We start from the raw sequence: 26,629 nt of genomic DNA on the forward strand, positions 1-26,629 counted from the left end.
TGGCCTCCCTAGGCCCCAGGTCATGTAGTAAACACTAGCCGCCCTTTTTCTCAGCCCCCCACCATTTAGACTGCCACCTTAGGCCCCAGCCTACTGGGCCTTAGGGCAAATCCGCCACTGACCAACACTAGTTTTTTATTCTTAGATTAGTTATTGTATCTAGGCTTGTGTAGTACATGTACTAAAATCAAAGACACGATTCCCTCCACTGTACTAGACCGAACTATTCCCTAATGATTCTGCTCTTAGTATGTTTTAGTACAATACACGCGAACGAAACAGAATGGGAGCGAGGACCGAGGAGTGACAATGACAGCAAAGCGATCCGAGTGATCCGACCGAACTAAAACTAAACGTCGTCTCTCTGTGTACTACTGTATTGTATTGTAATTCGGGCGATTTTCCGCAACTCGACGACTGGCGCCTATTTTGCGTGACATGGGGGTGGGCTAGTCCTGCCAGCCCAGCTCCTCGAGGAAACCTATCAAACCTTTGATGTGTGTACTACTGTATTAAAACCGAACCGACCGCACTAGTAAGTTGTGAGATTGTACTAGTTGGGAGCGCTCTTTTCGGTGAACGAGCATGCACAACTCTAATTGTATCTATCATTGCTTATCTCTGTTATTATTACACGTCTAGTACTAGTATCTACACCAGAAACTAAAACCTGGATGTTTTCTACTGCTTTGAAACTATGTATTTCCTCACCCCAGTGACCTAAAGAGCAACTCGCCGTATAAATAATAAATCAATCAATAACCGGCGTACTTGACCGAGTCAGAGATGCGTTAAGCAGAGAAAAAAACCGTCCACAAACAATCATATGTACTTTGAGTAATATATATATCAGTACCGAACACTAAATTGTTAATAGACCGAATTTGAGTCCATCACACTGTAGTTTTAAGAGTATTTTTCAACACAAACACTTTGCACAACGAATAAAACGGTTTACTCGTCGTATAAATAAATAAATGGCGTTAGGATGTCCGCCATCTTATGAAGGGATTCAGCCAAATAATCGAACACGCGGTGCACAAAACGAAATAACAAAATAAATAATTAACTTCTATTGTATTATCATAATATTAATGAATAATGACAAATTAGCGCCACTAAGTGAAAACTACCTAGCAAAAGGCATCACAGAGAGCGCTGTCGTCAGGTCGCTTATATGCCAAATGATGTTACGAAAATGAAGCACATTTCGACAGAAATTTCACTTGATTGACCAACTTATCACCGTCTAACCGCTTAGGAATCCTGAAAAGTGCATCTTAATTAACAAAATTAGGTAAAATCACATTAATATACCTGGATCCCGTAAATGGGAAAACTATAACTTCTACTTTTTCCCAACGAGGGCGTCTCGGTCTTCAACTCGATCAATTCTTGCGATTGTGACGCTGACGCGAAATGGCGGACGCAGTGTGAACTACGATACAATAGTACAAAATGATGCAATGTTGCCAGTGATAAATATTCGTCAATGTCAAATGGTCTATGGCGAGGCAAACAAGATGGCGTTATGAACGCACCCGAAATTTTGGCCCATGTTTGGCCGTTTATATTACAGTAAAAAAGTTCTTTATACCTTTACCATAAAAAAAATTCAAATACGCAATACGTGAGACACGATAAGATATATATCCTGTCGTTTCTCATGTATTACGGCGTCCCTCTCGTCTGTTACTATAATAAATTTAGGAAGGTGTAACAAGAACTAAGCACAAGAAAACACCTGTTGGGCCGATTGAACTTTGTTGTAACTAGTTTTTTTCGTCAGAATTCGATAAAATATGGCCGATATATATAGATATGTAGGTACATATAGTCCCCTATTCTGAACAATATTTAAGCGCATTTTTTAGAGTATGTCCTACAAAATCTTCCTCTGACTTACGATAACGCATGGTATTAAGGGCCCTCCACACTCGTGCGCGAATCGCGCCTTCGCGCCGCGTAGTCTAAAGCGAGCTTTTGAATTGTAATACAATGGTTCATATCATAGACATAGTATATACAAGTAGTTAGAGACGCGCCACCTAGCGACAGGGGGTAAGAGAAATAATATTCATATAAAATGTATACTACGCAATTTATCCGGTTTGCATATCCAATGTCTTTTCTTTTTCACTCCTATAAATTCGGTATTTCGCCATCGCCTCCTTGCTATGAGGCCCACATGATACCATAACCCGACCATGAAAAAATGCCCGGACGGTGATAAAGACAAAGCATGACACTATTTTCTCTTGCCTCTTAAGGGCCCTCAACATTCGTGCGCGAATCGCGGCGCGAAGCCGCGAACGTAAGTGTGGCGTCGATTTCGCAGATTGTTCACGCCTTCGCGCCTAGTTCCCCGTTTTTTGTCGGTTTATTAGCCCGCGTCAAAGGAAGCGCGAAGCGCGAACTGGCAAGACTCCACATTACGCACTATTTTGACTCATATGTGGCAAGATAAATGATACTTATATTATATTAAGCGGCTATATTTTACGGTTTTACAACAAAACAAAGTGGAACAATAGCTAAATCACGTATGATGCCATAGCAGTTAAACTCGATCAGCTGATGCTTTTCCGCCATCTTGACGCGAACCAAACTGCGAAATCGCCGTGAAGGTTGCGAGTGTGGAATCATACGTCAACGTCGCGACATGTTCTCTCCGCGATTCGCGCACATAGTCTGGAGGGCTCTTTATAGGAATCGCAATAAGACTTTCTGAATTAAGTTGGTCAAACCAAATTGTCAGTAAATAAGAACAAAAAAATTATACTCATCCTTTTCTTTTGGGTGCTAGTACTAGTGTGAGACAAAGATAGTATGATTTTCTCTATGTTTGAAATGAGACAGTCCTTTGACAAACTATTAGTTGACATAGCTGGTAAGGTTTTCCTGGGTTTCTCTTACCTTCGAACAAATGTTGGCCATGATGTTTCCCAGAGCAAGGCAGGTAATGTTGTTACTATTTTGTATAAAGATTTTAAACTTAGATTTATTTTAGAGGGGCGTGTTGGAATTAACAAAACCTCAACAAAACTAAATCTATCTCACTCTTACAAGTATATTGTTATACTTTCTCTTTCACACATGTAAACTATTCGTGGCACACAGTCGCCCATGGCAGTGGCTTGGTATGGCCCATCGATAGCCACTGTAAACTGGGACCTTGACATCGGGGCCGAGGGGCTACCGCGAAAACCGAAATTCGCAAATTGCGGGGATCTTTCTCTTTTACTCCAATGAGGGCGTAGTTATAGTGACGGAGACAGATGCCCGCAATTTGCGAACTTCGATTTTTGCGTTTATATGCCTGATAGCGACTTAGCGAGTGTGGATGTAATTTGTCCTATATCGGCTGCATCGCTAAAACTATCGGGTACTTTTGGTTACTATTTCATAAAAAAACACCAACCTATATTTTAAAGTTTATTAAAATAATATAACATTATTGAAACATTATTTTTTGCGCTATAACATCGCATCGTTGTTATACGTAGTTCCAAGTTCTATTAATTTGGCACAACTCTTATAATTACAAAAACAATATTCACTCGATAACACTATTAAAGACAAATGAATATAGCAGTAACACTAACAGAACTAACACAGATGAAATTAGGAGGATGACATCTAAAAGTTTATAACTTTTATTAGGTATTTTATAATCAATCAACTCAAATGACATTTGTTGCGGGACGATTGTTAAGGCCACAGTCCGCAGTGGTCAAGGTACATGATAAGCCATCGCCATTGTGTACAGGGGGCAATGGTATACAATGGCGGACGACTGGCCATCAATTGTCTATCGTGGTGCGCAATCGGGAAGTTGTCGGTTTTTTATACACTTCTAGGAATCGTATGGGAATCGTGGTGTAGCGCATAGATTAGTATATGTTATTTGGTGTAGCGTGGCCTTATGGTGTTCACACAGTCGCATTTATACGTCATTATGACGTCAGCGACGTCATTATTAATCTGTCGTTTCAATTTGTAATACGTTTGTATGCAATGTAGTCTACCATGAATAAATGAATTCTATTCTATTTTATTCTGACAGCATTCCAAAAACACCTACGTAATTTGGTCGGATTATTCTCTATTTGTTGCCCCTCCCCCATTTGATCTCTATATTACTATACCTCTATGGTTCATGTCATATGTCATACCCCAGAGAGCTGATCACTTTTGCAACCTTTGCAACAGTTCTGCAATAAGAGATTGTCGTCCTTTATATACCGTCCATACTTGTGATAAAACTTTTACTATGGATGGTATAGAAAGGATGCCAATCTCTTATGGCAGAATTGTTACAAGTGACCGCTTTCAGCTTTAATTAAGTTCCTAATCTCTCCGGTGGCTCTAGTTAGGCTCTGGGACATGAGTATAACATGAACCAACAAATAACCCGACCAAATTACGTAGGTTGTTTTTGGTAGTATTTCGGTGTATAGTGGCGCCGCCTAATTACTGTTTTTTGATGGACACTTTTCATACATAGAGATTTGGCTCCTTTATATAGTCTCTATGACTTTTACAATCGTTCCCGCAACGATATTTGAACGTGAATTAAATAACCAATAAAAAAACAACCAGCACTCAAATACAAAACGACTTAAATATGAAGAAAAAAAAAACAATACTAAACTTAATAAGAAACGTAGGCCTCGTATGCTCTTACTCACTACAGTGGCACAATAATATGTAAAAAAAAAATACGAATATTTTTTCTTACCTGACACGCCTTTTACACAATGTCATTGAAAAGAAAAACTACAATCATTTAACTAAAACAAAACGTATTATTTTCAATATACTCCTACCTTTATTATATAAACGCAAACACTTGTTAAATAAAATTATCAATAATTTACCGAATTGCCGCAGTTTTTTTTTTTATCAACGTTTAAATTAAATTTCCATCTGCAGGTAAAACAATTACTCAAACCTGTTAATGTTTAGGTCATACGTCATACTGAGCAACTTTTACTATGGGACCAACCCCGAAAAAAATGGACTCTCCCATAGGAAATTTCAACATCACAGCATCACACCAGCAAAATGTATGAAACAGCCAAATTTTTTTTCGCGATTTCGGGGTTGGTCCCATAGTAAAAGTTGCTCAGTATGACCTAAACATTAACAGGTTTGAGTAATTGCTTTACCTGCAGATGGAAATTTAATTTAAACGTTTCGGCGTTGGTCCCATAGTAAAAAATGCTCAGTATGACCTAAACAGGTTTGAGTAATTGCTATACGTCCAGTTACATACTGTATAATTTATTGAGCTTTTTTAAAATTACTGGACCGCTAAAACACTTGGTTAAGGCTGCCTTTCCCCAGTTTCCACTGAGGCAGAGAGAGGGACGTGCGAGTGGGAACGGGGACAACCATAGCATGGGTTCTATTCTTCGCTCCGTTGAATTTCAACCAATGCAATTTTTTTTATTGATGCAAAAAATTACACAGCATTACAGCGAACTAATACACTGTGAAATTTAAAACACACAGTATACAGACTACGTACATTATACGGTCTTAAGTAGATGACAAATAGTACAGTCTAGAGCAAAAATATCGATCCAGACAAATGGCTCAAAAATATGTGAACACGACTTTATTGTCTAAGGTAAGAAGCCCATATTTAACAAAATTTAGTTCCAATATTGTGTCTAGATTATCCAGGTAGCAAAGTGACGTCAGCGACGTCATAACGACGTGATTATGACGTCATTAAGACATGTATAAATGCTACCTGGGTAAGGTTTAGTTTGTAGTTTCTTACTAAATGATAGTTTTTAATTGTAACAGATCTGATATTTAAATTGTAATTGGGTCCCCGCGATACAGGCACTGCCTAGAGACCCCTGGAATGTCTGTAACCTTTAGCTGAAAACAAATGATCTTTATAGAATTAATTAATAATTAAATTTCTATTCTATTTATTCTATTCTATTAAGGTGTAAGAGTGTACACATATTTTAATAACTTTGGGAATGTAAGTATATATATTTATGCCCTTGACTGTAGGTACAAATGCAAAAATGAAAACCGGCCAAGTGCGAGTCGGACTCGCGCATGAAGGGTTCCGTACCATTACGGAAAAAAACAGCAAAAAAATCACGTTTGTTGTATGGGGGCCCCATTTAAATATTTAACATATTCTGTTTTTAGTATTTGTTGTTATAGCGGCAACAAAAATACATCTGTGAAAATTTCAACTGTCTAGCTATCACGGTTCATGAGATACAGCCTGGTGACAGACGGACAGCGGAGTCTTAGTAATAGGGTCCCGTTTTTACCCTTTGGGTACGGAATTGTATGCTTAGGTAGGTATAACTTTTGTGTAATGTTATCTCTGTGTTTAATTTACATATGTATTAGTTTAGAGTAGATAGATAAAATTGCAATACCCTTACAGGGTGTCATGTGATACATTATCGATTAAGAACATCTGTAATTTTACCAATGTGAAAGCAATAAATATATTATTATTATTAAAAAAAAAAAAAACTAATACAAAACAGAAGATTCACGTTTATCCATCCTCTATTGGTTAACCCCCCCCCACGTCTCTCAACTCCATCTAGTGAGCTTTAAGGGCCACTTGCACCTCTCAATATCCCCGGGTGTTGTGTTGTGACTGGTATCAGTTTCATCACGTTGCATACATTTAATATGATTGCGTTCACATTTGTGGTATTTTCTATAAAAAGCGACCTTATTGTCGATGGCACTTACGCCATTATTAACGACGCTCGGATATAAATACAACGCCGCGACGCTGTGCGGCGTAAGCGCCATCGACAACAAGGTCCCTTTTCATAGAAAATACCCCATTTGTCTGATGCATCGGTTTCATACATTTAATTATGGTTGCGTCGCCGCGATTCGCGCACGAGTGTGTCACAACACAATACGACAGACAAAATGTGAATGCGGCTTAAATTTGACACTGGGTTAACGGTTTAACCCCGGGTCAGTGGGATGGTGCAAGTGGCGCTAAGATATTTATAATAATTTATAACTCACTTATATTTAGATATCGTTCATCACATGTACAAACTTTATTCTAACAAACAAAACGTTTTTATGCAATTACAGCCATAGTTATTAAATAACATATTTTTTTTACATTAGATGTAATAAAGCTCAAAACAATAAGCATACAAAACATAAGACAAGTATATCTCTGTTCTTTCATTCGTCAAACTTACCTATTAACCCAGGTAGCAGTGACGTCAGCGACGTCTTTATGACGTAACGGACGTCATAATGACGTATAAATGCTACCTGGGAAGTCCTGTAAGCTATCTTCGCTTTTTTGAACATTGTTGTTTTGTGAATTGTTTTTACAGTAGCCCACATAGACATATATATGGGGCATTTTCTATGATAAGGGACCTTATTGTCGATGGCGCTTACGCCGCACAGCGCCGCGCGGCATTGTATTTATATCGGAGCATCGTTAATAATGGCATAAGCGCCATCGACAATAAGGTACCGTTTTATAGAAAATACCACATATTACTTCGTAAAGACCGGCCTTACGAGCACTACTAATGGGGCCGATACATTGGAGTCAAAATCGCATTTAGTTACACCAGCGCGCTCAGTCGTGTGGCGAATTGCGCAGTGGAAAGGCGTCGTTGTTCGGTCGGAATTGTATGCATTGTTTACACCAATGGTGGTCAAAATATCTCTTTCTCGCTCTAACTTATAGCTGCATCCTTAACGCACGTATGGCGACCCCTTACACACTATCGATACGTGCGCCGCACCGCACCAAGGTCGCAGTGCGGTGCGATAGTCTGTTACGGCTTTTATTTGGGTAAACCTAGTTTGCTGTTTTCTTAACTGCCCCCTTTCTGTAATATTTAACGTCGCATATGCGCAATGATTTACCATTCTTCTAAACTCTAGTAACGTAGGTATACAATACAAGGTTTGTACTTACAAAAATATTTAGCTACTCCAACATTCTTGTCATACACTCTCAAAGGAACATTTCAATTTTACATTTTTAAAACTAACCGCAGTCTAAATACCTAGAAAAGCGAAATATTTTAAGCTTTTATGTGTAAACAACAGCACTTATGTCTGGCACATCGCACTTCTTTAATAATAATACTTATAAGTCCGACAAGAAATTGTAGAAAATAAATGAGGGCGCCACTTCCTTCGTAACTGTCACATTTTTGTTGTAAATAATTTAGTATGGAAGTTTTTTAGTTCCATTTCATTTCATTTCTACTATTTTATGTCACATTAAACTTGAGGCACAGATATAACAATACATATATTAACAGGGTCACTCACGCATTTAAGTCGAATTCGACTTAAAATACGTGAGTGACCTGTTACAATATATCTACCGTCTTAGTCATACAACTTGGCAATCACTTACAAACCTCCGTCAAATTTTGTCTCTTTCTAACAAACAGAAATAACAAAATGACGGAAAGGGACAAACGGTTATCAACGGTTTGTTAGTTTTGACAAACGCTTATGAATAACGCCATTAATATATCACACTACTAATCATCAAAGTATCATCAAAGGTTTCAAAATAATAACTCAATAATAACACATAATAACAAAAAAGCAACAATAGAGAAATAAGTAAACATAGAGTGCTCACTCCATACATCAGTTTTGTTACCAAAACGACTATTATTTTCGTAGTCGACAACTAGCGTCAAGTAGCGGAATTATATGTAATAGATGTCACGTGTGTCGCGACTGAAAAGTGTATTGCTCAACCATTTACAACTAATATTACAAACAGAAGGAGTTGAAAATAGAGTTCCGATTAATCCGGTTATAATAGCTGAAAATTGTTGAGCATTAGACTTTCCGTTCATCGCGCCATCTATTATCGAATAGCACGCTAGATTTCGACTACGACAATAATAATTGGCACGACTAGGTTAGAATAGTCGTTTTGGTAACAAAACTGATGATGGAGTGAGCACTATGCTTACTCATTTCTCTATGACGCAACGCGATTCCTTACTCATATTTCAGACTAATTCGCAATAAAACTGGGCTATAACCGCGTAAATCGAAGTTCGCAAATTGCGGACATTTTTCTCTGCCACTCTAATTACGCATTAACTATAAAAATCCCATGAGACTCAAACATATTAAATTATTTTAAATTGGATCGAAACATGTCGAGCTATTCGACTTAATAATACGTGAGTGACCCGTTTTAAAATAATTTAATTACGCCTTCATTGGAGTAAAAGAGAAAGATCCCGGCAATTTGCGAATTTCGGTTTTCGCGGTAGCCCCTCTGATTCTAAATCAAACGTATTTAGAGTACGGTCAAGAAATTTAATTTCAGTACCATTTCGAACCTTGTCACAGTGACAATAGTATGAGGTCTAGCGACTTTCATATTGATTGTCAATGTGACAAGGTACATGGTACGGAAATTAAATTAAATGAATGTTACATTTAAGCTACCTGCACCGACTGGTCACGCGAACGGCCATATTCTTCTAAATCTGATAAAAATATGACATCTAACAAAACTTCCATGAGACACAGACATATTAAATATATTAATAACGGGACACTCACGTATCCGTAACGGGTTGCTCGTACGAGCGGTTTTCGACTTAAAATACGTGAGTGACCCGTTATTAATATATTTATATGACATCTAACCTAGTCGTGCCAATTATTCAACAAAAACAGATTCATTCGTAGGTAATGAAATAAATATGGAAGTATTTTTGGCCCCTTATATATACGAGCCCCGATGCAAATTAGTTCGTCTAGTTCCACACAATAATTTTGTTTATTCTAATAAATTTTACACATGAAGATAAAATGACCCAGTAATGGGAACAGTAATAGTAATGTTTAATCTAGTTTATTTTGATCGTATAATAAAATTGCATAAGACTTATTGTAAAAAAAATGTACTTTTCAAAAACGTACTCCAAATCATATTGTCCTCTCCTATACTATAGCACTGCTGCATGCATGGACTCGAAACAAAATTGTCAGTACATCATTGGTAGAGCCGTGTTGCTTTCCCTAGTAATAGCCCTTTTCACATCTGTTATATTCCTACCCGTCAAATAAAAATAAAAACGTTATTTTTTTATTTTAGTACAAACGATATTTCTTGTATTTGGATTTAGTTATTGGAGGATATTACCATATAAAATTAAACTACATTAGCATTAAATGTTAGTGATTTTTAAACTTAAACATTATTTTTGTACAAACGCGAGAACCTCAAAAAATGGTCTGACTAGACGAAAACATATATGCATCGCGGCTCGTATGTATAATACATATAGTTACTTATATGGTATCATTGAAGTGGCGCTGACACATCTTGTCGGTACAAAGTTAGCATAAACACTTCTATAAATAGGCAAAACAAAACTAACAGTTAAATGCACTTCACGTTTTAAAACGGCTCTGGTTAAAACCTTCACCCTATAATTGGGACCAGCAAGGTCCAGTCCCACAGCTAGGCGGGCTGCGGTCGCCTCGTGTGTGTCCTCATGTGGCGCGTGATCATATCTCGGCGGCAAGCCGCGTACGGGCACGCCGTGCACTTGTACGGCTTCTCACCTGTGTGAGTCCTATGATGCGTCGCCAGATGATCAGACCTGGAGAACACTTGGCCACAAGCGGGACAAGTGTACGGTTTGTGCCCGGTGTGGAGACGAGCGTGGCGCGTCAGCATATCCGAGCGCGCGAAGCGGCGTTCGCATATATCGCACTCGTATGCGCGCTCGCTCTCCGGCACTCTATTCCGATGTCGTGACGCTACATGCTTCGCTAAACGGTCGTGAACTGTGAACGTCTGTCCGCAAGCGTCGCAGGAATATGCTGGAGGCGATTTTGATTTGACTGATAAGTCTAGAGGTACATCTTCGGGCATCTTCTCCCACTGCGGGTAGTGGTTGTTGTTCTGTAGTTGAATGGACAGCTTGTCGAGGAGCCGGGAGAGGCGCCTCCGCTTGTGCAGGTGGCGCGGGCTGCGCGGAGCCTCGCTCATGCTGGTGGTGCACATGTTGGCTGCGCGCGCATCTGGGGCGAACGCTGTCCAGCCTGTAAACAAGCAAGGGAATCAACATCGATTATTTCCAACAGGAATCGATGGCGGGTTATGTCTCCTGACGGCCTAGCCAAGTGACAATATATCAAACAAAATGCCAAACAAAACAAAACATGGAAATGGACACGCAAGTTTTCGTTGCACCTGTCATTTAAGCTACTGCCCTCACCATAGACATAGTACATACAAGTAGTTATAGACGCGCCACCGAGCGACCTCGGGTAAGAGAAAGAATATTCATATAAAATTTGGGCAGCATAGGATTTTTTCTCTTTCACTCTTATAAATTTCGGTATTTCGCTATCGCCTACCTATGATGGCACTATTTTCTCTTTTTTCTCTTTCCTCTTATAGGAATCGCAATAAGACTATCTTTCTCTATCAAAGAGTGTCAGGCCCTTGGTGTCACGCTAGGCGTCTGACACTTCTGTTCCTATGATGAGTAATGATCGGTGATCACGTGATGCTTTCTATAAGAAACGAAGAAACGCCTCGGCCCAGACCGTTCTAGAGTGAGTCATAATTTAATATAATAAATAAAAATGTTATTTATTTAGGTATCAACCCATTACATTAAATTTATACATGCTCATCTATATTAAGCTTAACTATTCTAAAACTAAACTAAAATTAAATAATCTAACACTAATTAAATAATTGCCGCGAATATACCTACCTACTATATAGAATCGTCAGGTCGTCGTCGTCAGGTCAGGGTAATGGTAATTTGTTGTAAGTACTTACAACTTGTACATATGCTTCAAGTTCGCTTGTTTGTTAGATAGGATAGGATAAAGGATGACTCACGTTAGATTTTCTATGGAAAGCATCACGTGATCACCTGTCATGTCATAGAAAAATAAGCGCCGGAAGCTCCGGCCCGGACACGGCCCGGTCTAACGTGAGTCATCCTTTAAACTTCTTTTTAGGGTTCCGTAGTCAACTACACAAGAGCTTAGTAAATACTTTAATTAAACTATAGCGAATATGATCAGTCCAGACGTTTTTAGGGTTCCGTAGCCAAATGGCAAAAAGCGGAACCCTTATAGATTCGTCATGTCTGTCTGTCTGTCCGTCCGTCCGTATGTCACAGCCACTTTTCTCTGAAACTATAAGAACTATACTGTTGAAACTTGGTAAGTAGATGTATTCTGTGAACCGCATTAAGATTTTCACACAAAAATAGAGAAAAAAACAATAAATTTTTGGGGTTCCCCGTACTTAGAACTAAAACTCAAAAAAAATTTTTTCATCAAATCCATACGTGTGGGGTATCTATGGATAGGTCTTCAAAAATGATATTGAGGTTTCTAATATCATTTTTTTTCTAAACTGAATAGTTTGCGCGAGAGCCACTTCCAAAATGGTAAAATCTATGTCCCCCCCTGTAACTTCTAAAATTAGAGAATGATAAAACTGAAAAAATATATGATGTACATTACCATGCAAACTTCCACCGAAAATTGGTTTGAATGAGATCTAGTAAGTAATTTTTTTTAACACGTCATAAATCGTAAACCGCAATTTACCTTTCACTCAAGTTTCACATAAAAAATACATTGTTAAAATTATGTAATGTACGGAACCCTCGGTGCGCGAGTCCGGCTCGCACTTGGCCGGTTTTTAGTTATTGCGAAGTTTCCTCTTCTCAGTAAAAATACGTACGAAGCGCTGCGAAGGTGCTCCCTTAGGTATGCTTGTAATAGGGATGTTAACATGAATCGCGAATATATAAAATGTTATGTTTTTAGTTTTTGCCATAGCAGGGAATATAAGAATGCTGAAAATTATATTTTGTAAATATGCGTAATAAATTAATTAAAAATAATTAAAAGTATTTAAAATAATGCCCAGCATCACGTGACTGCAAACGCAAATCGGAGCGCGTGACGTCACGGAGTGAGAAACACGCACAGACAAGTTGTCAAACCTGGTGGTCCTCTGGCACCGACAGTCGTTTGTTTATCACATCGTTACGTCATCCGGATCACGTGACAGCTTGGAGCGTTTTTGCGCGAAATTTAAACACTAAACTAATTTTTTTGAACATTTATGGCCAATACTAAACTAATTAACGTTGATTTTGTATAAAAAATAATGAATAAAAATTTAAAGATTTTTTTGCCATAATTACGCGTCTATCTATAAAACGAAAATTGAAAACAGTTCAAAAAAAATTGTCAACATCCTTTTGTACATAAGTACGTGCCTACTCATTTAGCCTATTCTGATATAATGGTAACTACGGAACTATTACGGAACCCAATAATGAGCATAGCCCGACATGCTCTTGACCGATTTTTTCACGGTAAATACGTGGGTTATTCAGAAATATTTCCGTATGCGGAAATAACCACAAAAAAGACAATTTTTTTTTTTTGCCACGAGAGATGTCGCGAATTTAGGCAGGTGTACTTTTGCACTATTTACCGATGATTACATTGCACCTTTTCGTTGCCCGTCACTATCTTAAGCTTCCTATTGGTTAATTTTATGGACCAATCCGATGCCAAGAATCCCCCTTGGGTTGTGAGGCGTGGGACATTTTTTTCTTTAACTCGGGTAAGGAGGGGTCTGCTTTGTAAATGTTGCTATGGGTCTACGGAGGGTTTACACAAAGGATAATGTCATTTCAATCATTTTTGATCCGGTTTGGTACATAAAAGGAACTTGAAAGAAGCTAGGATTCAGGCCTGAGTTTGTTTGGTTTTTCATAGACGTATTTTTAATGGCGACGCGCGCTTTTGTGGGGGATGTTTTGACCGTGACTAATGTGAAGGAATATGTTTTTCTGAATGTTTTATTATATGAATTTAAAACTAGTTTTCATAGTGTTCACTTATTTATTAGATTAGGCGATGCTGCACACAGATGGTCAATGCCTATCTGCTTTTACCCAACTAAGGCAAAGGCAGGGAAGAGTTGTGATTTTATTTTAGTTTAGCAGATAACCTCTTGTCACCTGTGTATAAGCATCCTAACCGATATTTTTTCATCTTGCATTTTTTCCTGAGAACGTATTTTTCGTACCTTTTATTAAATATATTAATAACGGGTCACTCACGTATTTTAAAGTTTTGAATGATTCACGGTTAGTTTCACTAGACTAATACAAAAGGTAATCACGGTCTATATCCCGGTCAATATAAGTCACGTATTTTAAGTCGAAAAATAATAAAATGTCGAATGTGATGTGAATGTTGTTCGACTTAACGTGAGTGACCCGTTATTAATATATTTAACATGTTTGCGTCCCACGGAAGTTTTGTTATTAAAGTTTGACTAAAGTTTTTATTTAAATGCCGAGTAGGCTGATCTAAACCTCAGCACAGAAAGCGCAAGTTTCATTATTTTTGATAAAAAGGGTCGTATTTCGCCGTCAGATTTCAATCAGAGATTGGCAAAATGTAATCGACTAACGATTAACGATTAAGATTACAAGAATTAATTGCGACTGACGATTGAAAACGACGATTGATCAATCTTAGTTGTATAGAGTGCAACTAATTTAGTTGCAACTAAATTAGTTGCCGATTGATTTCGGACAACTAAATTTTGTAATCGACTAATTAGTTAGACTATTTTCTCGCGACTAATGTTAGAAGCAAATTGAATAGAATACCTCGGTATGGCTTTGTTGACAGACTGATTAGGACATCTTAGTCATGAATTACTTACGATATTTTGACCGTTTCTAAGGAGTGAGATCTGTTCTCACTATTATTTTGCTACAAAAGTAGTGCATCTCTCTGAAATTGGATTAAATTTCTCTTATCTAAGGGTAAATAAGAACTAGGGAACCCAAACTAACATAGTTACAACATACGAGTACCTCCGTATGTTACATACATACGTACTTGTAGTTACATATTGCAAGATAAAAAATGCAAAAACGGGCGACTACGTAGTTTTAATATAGATTTAATCGTGAAATTTAGTCGATTGAAACTAAAACTAATTTAGTTGTTAGTCGAACATTCTCACAACTAATTTAATCGCAACTAAATTAATCGCGATTAAAAAATGACGATTGATATTTTTAATCGATTGATTAGTTAACTAAAAGATTAATCGATTAATGCCCATCTCTGATTTCAATTTAGTAGATACTTAGATAGAAAACTATTAAGCTTGCAATTATCAAATTTACAAAATAAAACGTATGTATTTATATGAAATAAAACTATGAAAACGGATTATATCGCGTATATTGAATTTATAATACATCTCGACGTTTCGAACTCTTTACAGCGTTCGTGGTCAACGGGTGACTGGTACACGCGATACAATATACGCGATATAATCCGTTTTCATAGTTTTATTTCATGAGTAACTATCGCGGTAACCGAAGACAATATTATGTATGTATTTATATGTTGAAATCTGGGGGCACCGCCAAGACGAGCAAAGCGAGGCGCAAGGGACTACCTTTTCTCGAAGCGCTACGTCGTTTTTATGACCCCTCATTACTTGGGTTTGGATTTAAACAAAATTCTCGGGGTATGATGCCAATAGTGGACTTATTAAGCATAAAAAATTTCAATTGCATAATTCTTATACTTTAGATTTTATTCATACCTAAAAACCCTTGATTTCGTCCCTCACTCACGCACTGATGATTATCAAAAGCCACTCAAAAGCTTTAGGGTACTTCCAGAAGTCCTAGGAAGCTAAAATCTGGCATGTACGATAGTCATAGTACATAAACAACAAAAAAAATCGAAAACTTTAAATTTTTAGGCCCTAATGGGGTGAAAAGGGGGTGGAATTTTGTACGGTGAATCAATTACCGCTATACCGATTTAGTTAAAATTTGGCATGTAGATAGTTTTTATTATGGGGAATGATATAGAATAGTTTTCAACCCCAACATCACCTTGTAAGGGTGAAAAAGGGGTGGAAAAGGGCATTAGGGGAAAGGGGGGTTTAACTTTGTAAGGGGAATCAGTAAAAAGCAGATTGTATAATAAATGTTATCAGATCTTTTGTAGAGCCAAGCTTCTAACTCTACAGGCTCTAACTTCACAAACTCTACACCTTAGTTAAAGTATGTGGCTTGGCCGTTTTGTTACATAAAAAATAATTTATAGTGAATACATTTTCACCTTACGCCCATGTGACGGTAGCGAAACTGCCAAGCCACATATTTTAACTCAGGTGTAGAGTTTGTGAAGTTAGGGTCTGTAGAGTTAGAAACTTGGCTCTACAAAAGATCTGATAACTTTTTGACAGTGCGAGCCTTATGGTTTGTTCTTGGCAACATTTTACATGAATTGTTTTTGGTGGGATTACATATTTTATTTCCCGATTATTTGTTTTTGTATTAAACATTAATAATATTAAAAAAGCACAATCTGCAAAAAACCGGTAATTTTAGACCCTCTGCTGAATAGTATAGGTAGTTAGGTAACTATACCGCAAATGTTTGTGTCTTCATGTGATTTGCAATAAGTACATTGCGGCATTTGGTAAATCGATTGAATTCTTTGCTCCTACTTAGCCAGCAATCATCCACCAGTTACCTTAAATCGCATGCTATTTGTTGCAACGTCTAAAGAAGCTTCAATACTGTTTACCCGATTTTGATGAGTATACGAAACCCCATACAAGGATTAAAGTTTCTCAAACCTTTTCGTTGTGTGTTGGCTATATACACAACATTCACATTAACCTGGTTATATGCATTACTTTTCGTATAACGCTTTATATGAACAGTTAGAAATGTTTATGTTACCGTATTTGATTCAAGCTTGTTTCATAACATAATAAACAAACTTCACTCCAACTTAGAGGCATCAGATTGGCGAAAGGAATCCCCAGTTCCTCACCCACACAACACAAATCGCGAACAAAAACTTGAAACTCACTTCAAAACAGCGTTTCTCACGAAACTACTAGTTGCAGACTTGCAGTTCTACGATCAGAAGTGAGTGTGTAAGGTCGTCAGGTCGCAAGACCGGTACCGCCGCCCCCGCGCGCGCGGCCCCCCACTAGCAACACGTCTGCCCCGAGCGACGGTCGGGACGCAACTGATGCACCTGTGTCGCGTGCGCGGGAGTGGAAATAGGCGAGAGTGAATGCACTTGCGGTTTTTTTTTACTAGCCAGTATAAGGTGACCTCTTGTTTCAAAGGAACTATGTGCGGCCTGAAAGCGCTGTTGTACTGGTTATGCTTTAATTTTGTTTGCGTTCGGTAAGTGATTTTGATGTACATCCCTGGACGATGGTGTGAAAAAAAACTGTGTGTGATGCACATCATTTGTTAAGGTTTTGTGTAACCCGTGCGAAGCCCCCCCCCCCCCCCCCCCACTGCGAGAGCACAAAGCTAATAATTGCAGACGCCACATATTCATCTTAGGCCAACGTTTTTAAACTATTTGACAGATGCCAACTGTATCCGTACCATGAGTCACTAACAGCATAGAGTAACTTATACTAGAGCGGTACTGTCATAGTAAATTTTGTAACCCCAGTAAATTCACTGCCATCTGTCGACAAACTTTAAAACTAAAAATGAAGATTTATAAAAATACGATAAAATGTATTTAAATATGGATAAATGATTTTTTTTATTTGCATTAATTATTTTTATGATTTTGACCCATGTTTTTTCACTGATATGCGTTAAAATTGTTAAATAACAAACGAAACCGTCAACGCCATCTATACGACTGTAAGCCAAAACTAGTAGCGCCCTCTGAACGAGAATCAAATTTTCTTGTTTTTCGAGGCACGTTTTTTCCTTAGACTGTATCCATCTATTACGGAGTTATATCTATCTTTGCTGTAACTTATGACTCATGAGGCGCCACAGTCCAGAAGTACACCAAGTTTTGTATCTATCATTTGTATTACCAAAAAAGAGCAACAGATTCAATGAAATGATGAAAATGCCAGCTGAAACACACAGACCGTACGCGTTGGAGGGTTCTGCCATCTCATACTCATACCAATGAGGATATAATAAGATAGAGCCGTACTGTCATAGTAAATTTTGTAACCACTGTAAATTCACTGCCATCTATCGACATACTTTAAAACTAAAAATGAAGATTTATAAAAATACGTTAAAATATGGATAAATGATTTTTTTAATTGCATTAATTATTTTTATGTTTTTGACCCATGTTCTTTCACTGATATGCGTTAAAATTGTTAAATAACAAACGAAACCGTCAACGCCATCTATACGACTGTAGGCCAAAACTAGTAGCGCCCTCTGAACGAGAATCAAATTTTCTTGATTTTCGAGGCACGTTTTTTCCTTAGACTGTATCCATCTATTACGGAGTTATATCTATCTTTGGCTACGGTAACTGCTTACCATATGCTTATGCGGGCCGTATGCTTGATTGCTACCGACGTGGTATAAAAAAAAACATGGGCCCTGGTAGGGCACGGCATATAATTAAATCTAGAGATTGTATGTATGTACAATGATTATCAATATCTTGATTAATTAAAATTAAATATTCATGATGAAAAAATTATTACGGTTAATGTCAATTATCAATAAATTATGTTAATAAAACTTAAATAAAAATTATAAACAAAAATGTATGTATGTATGTATGTATAAACTCTTTATTGTACAAAGACATAGAACACAAATATGGCACAGAAATAGGCAGTACAAAGGCGAACTTATCCCTTTAAGGGATTTCTTCCAGTTCACCTTTGAGTAGATGAGAAATTGAGAATTGATGAAGAACGGTAGACAAATATAGCACTGCGTACAATAGACTAGAGGAAAGTCAATAAATTTATAAAAGAGGGCGAAAATAAATAAAATAAGAAAAATTTGAAGTAACAGTATAACAAATATATATAATACCTACGTTTTATATAATAAATATACATCCATAGTCACAAACAGTTAATTCTGGTCCGATAGCCACAGTTTCCTTAACTGCCCCTTAAGCGATGCAACGGACCGCGATTTTCTTAAGGAGGGAGACAACTCATTCCAAAGCTGATCCGCTCGTACCGCAAAAGATTAAAATTAAACATTAAAAATTGAAACATCAAAAATTAAAATTTGAAAATTAAAAATTGAGTCATATTATATGTCCATATTATAGAATTATAGAATATAATTAATTAAATTCAACTGCTTATTAAATATATACTGCTTATTATATTATTTATTAAGGTCGGCAACGCGCGTGTAATATCTCCGGTGTTGCAGGCGTCCATAGGTTACGGTGACTGCTTACCATCAGGCGGGCCGTATGCTTGATTGCCACCGACGTGGTATAAAAAAAATAGCGTTTCTGACGTCTGTAATTTAATGTTGTCGCTGATCTTATTTAATAATATTTCTTTGTATAATTAATCTATTGAACCAATTTGGTTATAACAGTCAATCTTTCATACTCTAAAAATTATACTAAATTACATTACATTAAATCAAATATACAATTATACATCACAATAACAAATTACTCTTACTCTAAACTATACTATCCTAAAAACTAACACTAATAATAAGTCACATTTCAGCCGTCCCGAAAATCGTCCTGCGACCCCCCCGATGCAAAGGTGCCCATGACGCTCGCCGCGTTGCCACGTTGAACCGCGATGGACAATCTTTGCATCAGGAAGGACCCAGAGCGAGGATCCAAACCCCTCTCCCGCATGCGTCTCCCCAATTCCCTGATCTTATTGTAAATTTTGATTGCCATCATGTTTGGGCTTGATTTATGTAGTTTTAGTACAGAGCTTGTAGGTGGCGCCAGGTTATTCTTAAATCTACTTTTAAAACGTCGAGGACGGTCGGCAATTTTTGGAAAGAATTCCGGGTATTTCCTGACAAACTTGCAGATTTCTAGAATGTAAATTGATGTTAAAGTCAAAATTTTGTATTTAATAAAGTATATCTACAAGGCCTGTTGTCTACCATAGTTTAAGTGCTTAATTTGTATGTCATGTCCTATTTATATTGGTGAGCAATAAAGAAGATTTGTATTGTATTGTCTACAATCTTCTAAGTCTGTAGTGTTGGCGAGTATTCGTACGCACTTTTTTTGAAGGACATATATCATTTATGTCAGTACTGTTCCCACAGAGAATTATCCCGTAATTGAGCTTGTGACCGGAAACATAAACATGTACATTGCAAAAGAAAGTGCTGCCCTCTACCGTTCGTACGTTTTCTTGTGCATAGTAGGTTCTGCCATCTTGTGGGTTACATCGGAAGCATAAACATCACATTTACGCCTCGCGCCAAAAATCTGACGGCTCATGTGCTGCCCCCTATAGTTCATGCTCCCTATACCGCAGAATAGACGTAGCCTATTACCACAGGTCGGACACGCTATACATCAAAAATCACTTGCGTTTCTATGTGTGAACGGCACGTCTGTACACGCGTCATGCGTCATAGTGTGAGTAAGTTGCTTAAAAACAGTACTGAGCGGCCGGCAAACGGCCGTCAATATGCTGTCGCGGGGCGAGGTCATTCGAGTCGGGGCGGGGCGGTGCGTGGCCGTTCTGTATGATAATACTATTACTTATTCTGTGCTATTACGAAGCACATCTTGATCTCCTTACGATGCATTAGTAATACCTATAGTGCTGACACCTACATAGGTACCTACTTAACTCAGAGTACTGTCTAGCTATCACGGTTCATGAGATAGAGCCTTGGTGACAGACGGACAGACGGACGGACAGCGAAGTCTTAGTAATAGGGTCCCGATTTTACCCTTTGGGTACGGAACCCTAAAAAACACGAGTAGCTCCAATTTGTCTACTTTTTTTTAATTTTTACTGTTTTTAGTAGCAGTAGCAATCTATGCCTGTTTTGATTTGTTACACGGTGGCAAAGATAGATATAACTCCGTAATAGATGCATACAGTCTAAGGAAAAAACGTGCCTCGAAAATCACGAAAATTTGACTCTCGATCAGATGGCGCCACTACCTTTGGCCTACTCTCGTATAGAGGGCGTTGACGGTTTCGTTTGTTATTTAACAATTTTAACGCATATCAGTGAAAGAACATGGGTCAAAATCATAAAAATAATTAATGCAAATAAAAAAAACAAAAATCCATATTTAAATACATTTTATCGTATTTTTATAAATCTTCATTTTTAGTTTTAAAGTCTGTCGATAGATGGCAGTGAATTTACTGTGGTTACAAAATTTACTTTGACAGTACCGCTCTATAATGTTATATCCTCTTTGACGGTGGTAACTCATTTTTCCTTTAAATTTTCATGTTAAAGGCAAATTTAAAAATCATGGCTTCGATCAAGACTCGAACTTGCGACCTTTTGGTCCAACCGCTTTTAATCAACTGAGTTACCAAAGCTTATCATATGCCCTTTAAAAAAAACTTTATTTCGGAACATTCAAAATTCCATACAATATTGTTAGTACCATCGTTATAGCTATGTGTTAGTAAATACATACAATAAATTTAAACAAAACTTTCAACATGAAATAAAACTATGAAAACGGATTATATCGCGTATATTGAATTTATAATACATCCCGACGTTTCGAACTCTTTACAGCGTTCGTGGTCAACGGGTGACGAACGCTGTATAGAGTTCGAAACGTCGGGATGTATTATAAATTCAATATACGCGATATAATCCGTTTTCAGTTTTATTTCATGAGTAACTATCGCGGTAACCGAAGACAATATTATAAAACTTTCAACAATGAAATCACAATCCAATAAATTTAAATAATGAATATAATAGTAATAATTAATATGTCAGATTCAAAATAATATAGAATATACTAAGAATTAGAATGTCATAAATTTACCAATTTTTTGTAATTTTTTTTTAAATTTAAATTTAATTTAAAAAAGCCAAGTCTTTGTTTTGCTGTTTTCAAAACACTTCAAAGGTATGAGTACCTACTCTAGGCGTAATGCTTTTCCAGCTATTTTTCGAAATTGGTTAAGAATTATGTAAGTAATAGTGTCGTCAGAACATCTGCCTACGGCCTAGTTTAAGCCATTATGCTTAAAACGACGCATTTCCCGTACAAATGTATTGCACTTTTCGACTTTTTAGAACTGGCAATATATTACGCGGCTTGCAAAATGAATAACTTATTCAAATCTGTGTAACTGAGGCAACGGGATCGCATTTATAAAGTAAGTACGTGTAAGGAAAGGCCTAGAAATATAAGACCTATTTCTGGGTTATGCGAAAAAAGCAAAATAATTGATCTTAAAAAAAAGGAGATGGCGGGACGGCTTGGACGCATTCTACCCGAAATGGTGGGAAAATGCCGATGACAGAGTCGAGTGGAGAAAACGAGGGGAGGCCTTTGCCCAGCAGTGGGACACCAAAGAAGGCTAATAAAAAAAATTGGCCTTAAAATTAATCCAACTACGTTTTTTGCAAAAATGAAATTCAAATTCGGTTAAAATTGTTGTTTAATATCACCCACATGTGTTTTAGGAAAGCGCGTGTAGGATTTTCCCCCTTTTCAGCAACATTTTTTGAACATTTTCCTTAGAGGTACGGATCAGAAGCAAGCCGGGAACCGGGAAGTAAGGGTCGATTGCGAGGGATGGGCGGTCAAACCTACAATCAAAGTCAAGTCGAGATATTTTGTCACTTAAATAATAAACGTAACATATACCTGATGAAGCAAAATAATTGATCTTAAAAAAAAAGGAGATGGCGGGACGACTTGGACGCATTCTACCCCAAATGGTGGGAAAATGTCGATGACAGGGTCGAGTGGAGAAAACGAGGGGAGGCCTTTGCCCAGCAGTGGGACACCAAAGTAGGCTAATAAAAAGAAAATAAAAATTTGATCTTAAAATTAATCCAACTACGTTTTTTGCAAAAATGAAATTCAAATTCTGTTAAAATTGTTGTTTAATATCACCCACATGTGTTTTAGGAAAGCGCGTGTAGGATTTTCCCCCTTTTCAGCAACCCTAACATTTTTTGAACATTCTCCTTAGAGGTACGGATCAGAAGCAAGCCGGGAACCGGGAAGTAAGGGTCGATTGCGAGATTTGCGAGGGATGGGCGGTCAAACCTACAATCAAAGTCAAGTCGAGATATTTTGTCAATTACATAACGCGCGTTATATATACCCCATTTGGACGACTTATCGGGTTTTACTGCACCCCCTCGATTGTCTATTTCAGATAACTAATAAAGGAAATAAAAAAGTAACGTGAAAACTACCCGTTTATAGTCCAAAATGAGAGGGCAAACTAAGAAAAAACCGACATTAAACTTGTATACTATATTTGTAGTATTGGACTATATATAGTCAGGTGGTTTTAATAACAAAACTTCCGTGAGACACGGACATATCAAATATATTAAAAACGGGTCACTCATTTTAAGTCGAAAAACGTTCGTAGTATAGTTCGTATAGTATATTTAATATATTAGGTGATTTTATGGTTAACCTAACGGTAAAACCCAATATATGTAGTTTAAAAAAAACAATTAGGCTAACAATACTTAACAATACTTAAGATTACATATAAAAACAATTAAAATATATTTAATATAAAAGACAGATTAAACGGCGCGCGCGCCGGTAATATTGTATGAAACTTCATTACCGGTGGCGGCGGTGACTTTGGTGGCGGCGCGCAAATTGAGTTGAGATATTGGGCGGTTTATTAGCACAAATTAAAATAATATTTGGCAATGAAATTTTTAATTCTAAAATACAGTAAAACTATTAGGTAATAATTGTTAAAAGGCTATCGTTTCATTACAAATGGAAATGGAATTTCTGGATCATTTTTCTGGAAACTGTACCGAGGAGTGTCATCAGGACGCGTTGACACTCCTCGGTACAGTCGAAGGCAAAAATATACATCTAGACAGATGGCACAAAAATATGTGAACACGACATTAGTGTGTAAGGTATAAGAGTTGACTGTACGGAGTGAAACAAGTCGAGCGTTTTTCGACTTAAAATACGTAAGTGACCCGTTATTAATATATTTAACATATTGTGTCTCACGGAAGTTTTGTTATTAAAACTGGATGTTTACTTTAGACTGGATTCACATTCTTAAGTAGGTATTAGAGTAGTATTTAAGAATTTCAAGATCATCCTAAGTATGTATTTTTCATAAATTGCCCAGATGTATGTGCATAGAAAATTATTTGAAGAATTAGGTTTATCTATGTATTGGTTATCCGTTTAACTATTTCGTGTTTAATTTATATGAATGGTGTAATAATTATACCAAAGTTGTTTTACACAGACTAAGTAAACCAAGTTGCTGTATTTAACCAAATTACCGCGTTGTAATTATTTATTTAGTTTAGAAACTAAATTCAGACACGCAAAGCCATAACTATTTGCACAAATACCGCCAAGTACCGCGTCGTTATACATATAGTTGGTCAAACCAAATTGTCAGTAAATAATAACAAAAAAAAAACTACTCATCATTTTCTTTTGGGTGCAAGTACTAGTGTAAGACATGATAGTTTTGATAGTATGATTCTCTGTCTATGTTAGAAATGAGACAGTCCTTTGACAAACTATATTTAGTATTTATAAGTATTCATTACCTGAATTTATAGTTTTTTAATTGTGATATTATATTTTGACATGTTACATTGAGTTAATGTAAGAAAAATTACGCAAAATTCGAACGCCGGCGGCAAAAGGCTTAACCGGAAAACATAGGACTTAATTATAAACCATATAAACATACACATTGTCGGATAACACTAGCGTAACTAAATGATTTAGAACTTAAATTGCATTTTTTTTTTCCACACATACAATTATCATTACGGGATTAACCCAATGCTATAATTTAGCAAAAAATTAAATACAAAATACAATATACAAAATATGATAATAAATCACATTTAATTAGGTAAGTAATTGTTGTGTTAACGAATTATTGCAAAGATAAAAAAAAAATGAATGATTTAAACTTGTTTGAATGTTTGAATTTTTTTTTTAATCGGTCTCATGGTCTAAGAAAAATTAAGAATTTCCTTTAGAAGCGGTTAAAAATAATTTACACGCGCTATAGCAATGAATAATAATAAATAAAATCGCACTGCAATATTTAAGAACATTGTTAATCACTTTAAAATTCCTAAAACCAACCGTTAAATAAAAAAAAATCGCAGATTGCAAAAAAAAACAAAAACACTCACCGCTCACATCCAGCATTTGAAAATTTCCGGCGACCGCCATTACTGCACAAAAAAAAACTGTCTATGCGCATAGACCCGAGATGCAGCGCGTGCGACTTCCGAAGACGGAATGAGTACCGTTACCGTTACCTCAAATCAGAGACGTCATTGGGGTAAGAAATAATAAATAATACTTAAGCGTGGCTATCGTGAGAACGGGGGTGGCTCGCGACTACGCAGCTGCTCCAGCAGACGCACCTATAATCGCTCCGACACACGCCTACTTGTGCTATTATTGTTATGTTGGCGCCTTGAGATGGAAGATGGGATTTTTCCCGCGCATTTTGGCGTTCCTTAAACTTCAAGAATTTTACCAGAAAATTATGATCAAGTGGTACTTTACTACTAAAATACAAATATAAATTTTGTTTTTATTTTTTTACAGACTTTATTAAATATGTGAACGGGTGACCCCAATTATTGCTAAAAAAGATGCACGTCGATGTCAAAACATAGTATCGAACAACGATCGATTTTAAAAAACGTGAGTGACCCGTTTTTAGGTTTCCGTACCCAAAGGGTAAAAACCGACCAAGTGCGAGTCGGACTCGCGCACCGAGGCTTCCGTACATTACACAATTTAATCAATGTATTTTTTATATGAAACGTGAGTGAAAGGTAAATTGCGGTTTACGATTTATGACTTATTAAAAAAAAACTCATTCAAACCAATTTTCGGTGGAAGTTTGCATGGTAATGTACATCATTTTTTTTTTTTAGTTTTATCATTCACTTTTTTTAGAAGTTACAGGACGGGGGGGGGGGGGGACACATTTTACCACTTTGGATGTGTCTCTCGCGCAAACTATTCAGTTTAGAAAAAAATGATATTAGAAACCTCAATATCATTTTTGAAGACCTATCCATAGATACCCCACACATATGGGTTTGATGAAAAAAAATTTTTTGTAGTATGGGTACCCTTAAATTTTATTGTTTTCTTTTCTGTTTTTGTATGAAAATCTTAATGCGGTTCACAGAATACATCTACTTACCAAGTTTCAACAGTATAGTTCTTATAGTTTCGGAAAAAAGTGGCTGTGACATACGGACGGACAGACAGACATGACGAATCCAGAAGGTTCCGTTTTTTGCCATTTGGCTACGGAACCCTAAAAACGGGACCCTATTACTATGACTTCGCAGTCCGTCTGTCACCAGGCAACAGAAATACATCATCTGTGAAAATTTCAACTGTCTAGCTATCACGGTTCATGAGATACAGACAGACAGACAGACAGACAGACAGAGAGTTAGTAATAGGGTCCCGTTTTTACCCTTTGGGTACGGAACCCTAAAAATGGAGCAAACAAGTGACCCAATGGTACCCACTAGGCTGTAAGCGCAAAAACGGCAAACAA

General features: G+C 37.1%; 2 protein-coding genes and 1 long non-coding RNA gene across 4 annotated transcripts in view; 1 reads left to right on the forward strand and 2 right to left on the reverse strand.

The window, feature by feature from the left end:
* Nucleotides 1–1,549, reverse strand: part of LOC134754550 (transcriptional repressor CTCF-like) — a 39,314-nt gene extending 37,765 nt beyond the window's left edge. Inside the window, exon 1 of the mRNA XM_063690852.1 lies at nt 1,318–1,549. The gene's annotated coding sequence lies outside the window, so the exon portion shown is untranslated. The remainder of the gene's footprint in view (nt 1–1,317) is intronic.
* The window catches only part of LOC134754592 (uncharacterized), a 363,458-nt gene that overhangs the window by 313,515 nt on the left and 23,314 nt on the right, over nt 1–26,629 (forward strand). The window lies entirely within an intron of this gene.
* Nucleotides 10,208–25,552, reverse strand: LOC134754002 (zinc finger protein 90 homolog). Of its 2 annotated transcripts, none has more exons than XM_063690044.1 (2): nt 25,230–25,552; nt 10,208–11,088 (listed from the first exon to the last, which is right to left on the reverse strand). In XM_063690044.1, exons 1-2 carry the CDS (start codon nt 25,267–25,269, stop codon nt 10,502–10,504), a joined length of 627 nt encoding a protein of 208 aa, XP_063546114.1. In that variant the 5' UTR covers nt 25,270–25,552; the 3' UTR covers nt 10,208–10,501. The 2 variants fall into 2 exon arrangements, with proteins under 2 accessions (XP_063546114.1, XP_063546116.1); XM_063690046.1 differs by lacking the exon at nt 25,230–25,552 and adding an exon at nt 16,963–17,112 and having other exon boundaries at nt 10,209–11,088.

The sequence above is a fragment of the Cydia strobilella genome, chromosome Z (assembly GCF_947568885.1).
Source record: "Cydia strobilella chromosome Z, ilCydStro3.1, whole genome shotgun sequence".
In the NCBI taxonomy this organism is placed as follows: domain Eukaryota; kingdom Metazoa; phylum Arthropoda; class Insecta; order Lepidoptera; family Tortricidae; genus Cydia; species Cydia strobilella.

What these genes read in the sequence shown, in the direction of transcription:
- LOC134754002 (XM_063690044.1), bottom strand. Translation starts at nt 25,269, where the DNA reads ATGGCGGTCGCCGGAAATTTTCAAATGCTGGATGTGAGCG. An exon ending in TCAAATGCTGGATGTGAGCG is followed by an intron (nt 11,089 to 25,229) that starts GTGAGTGTTTTT and finishes GCTTGTTTACAG; the next exon opens with GCTGGACAGCGTTCGCCCCA.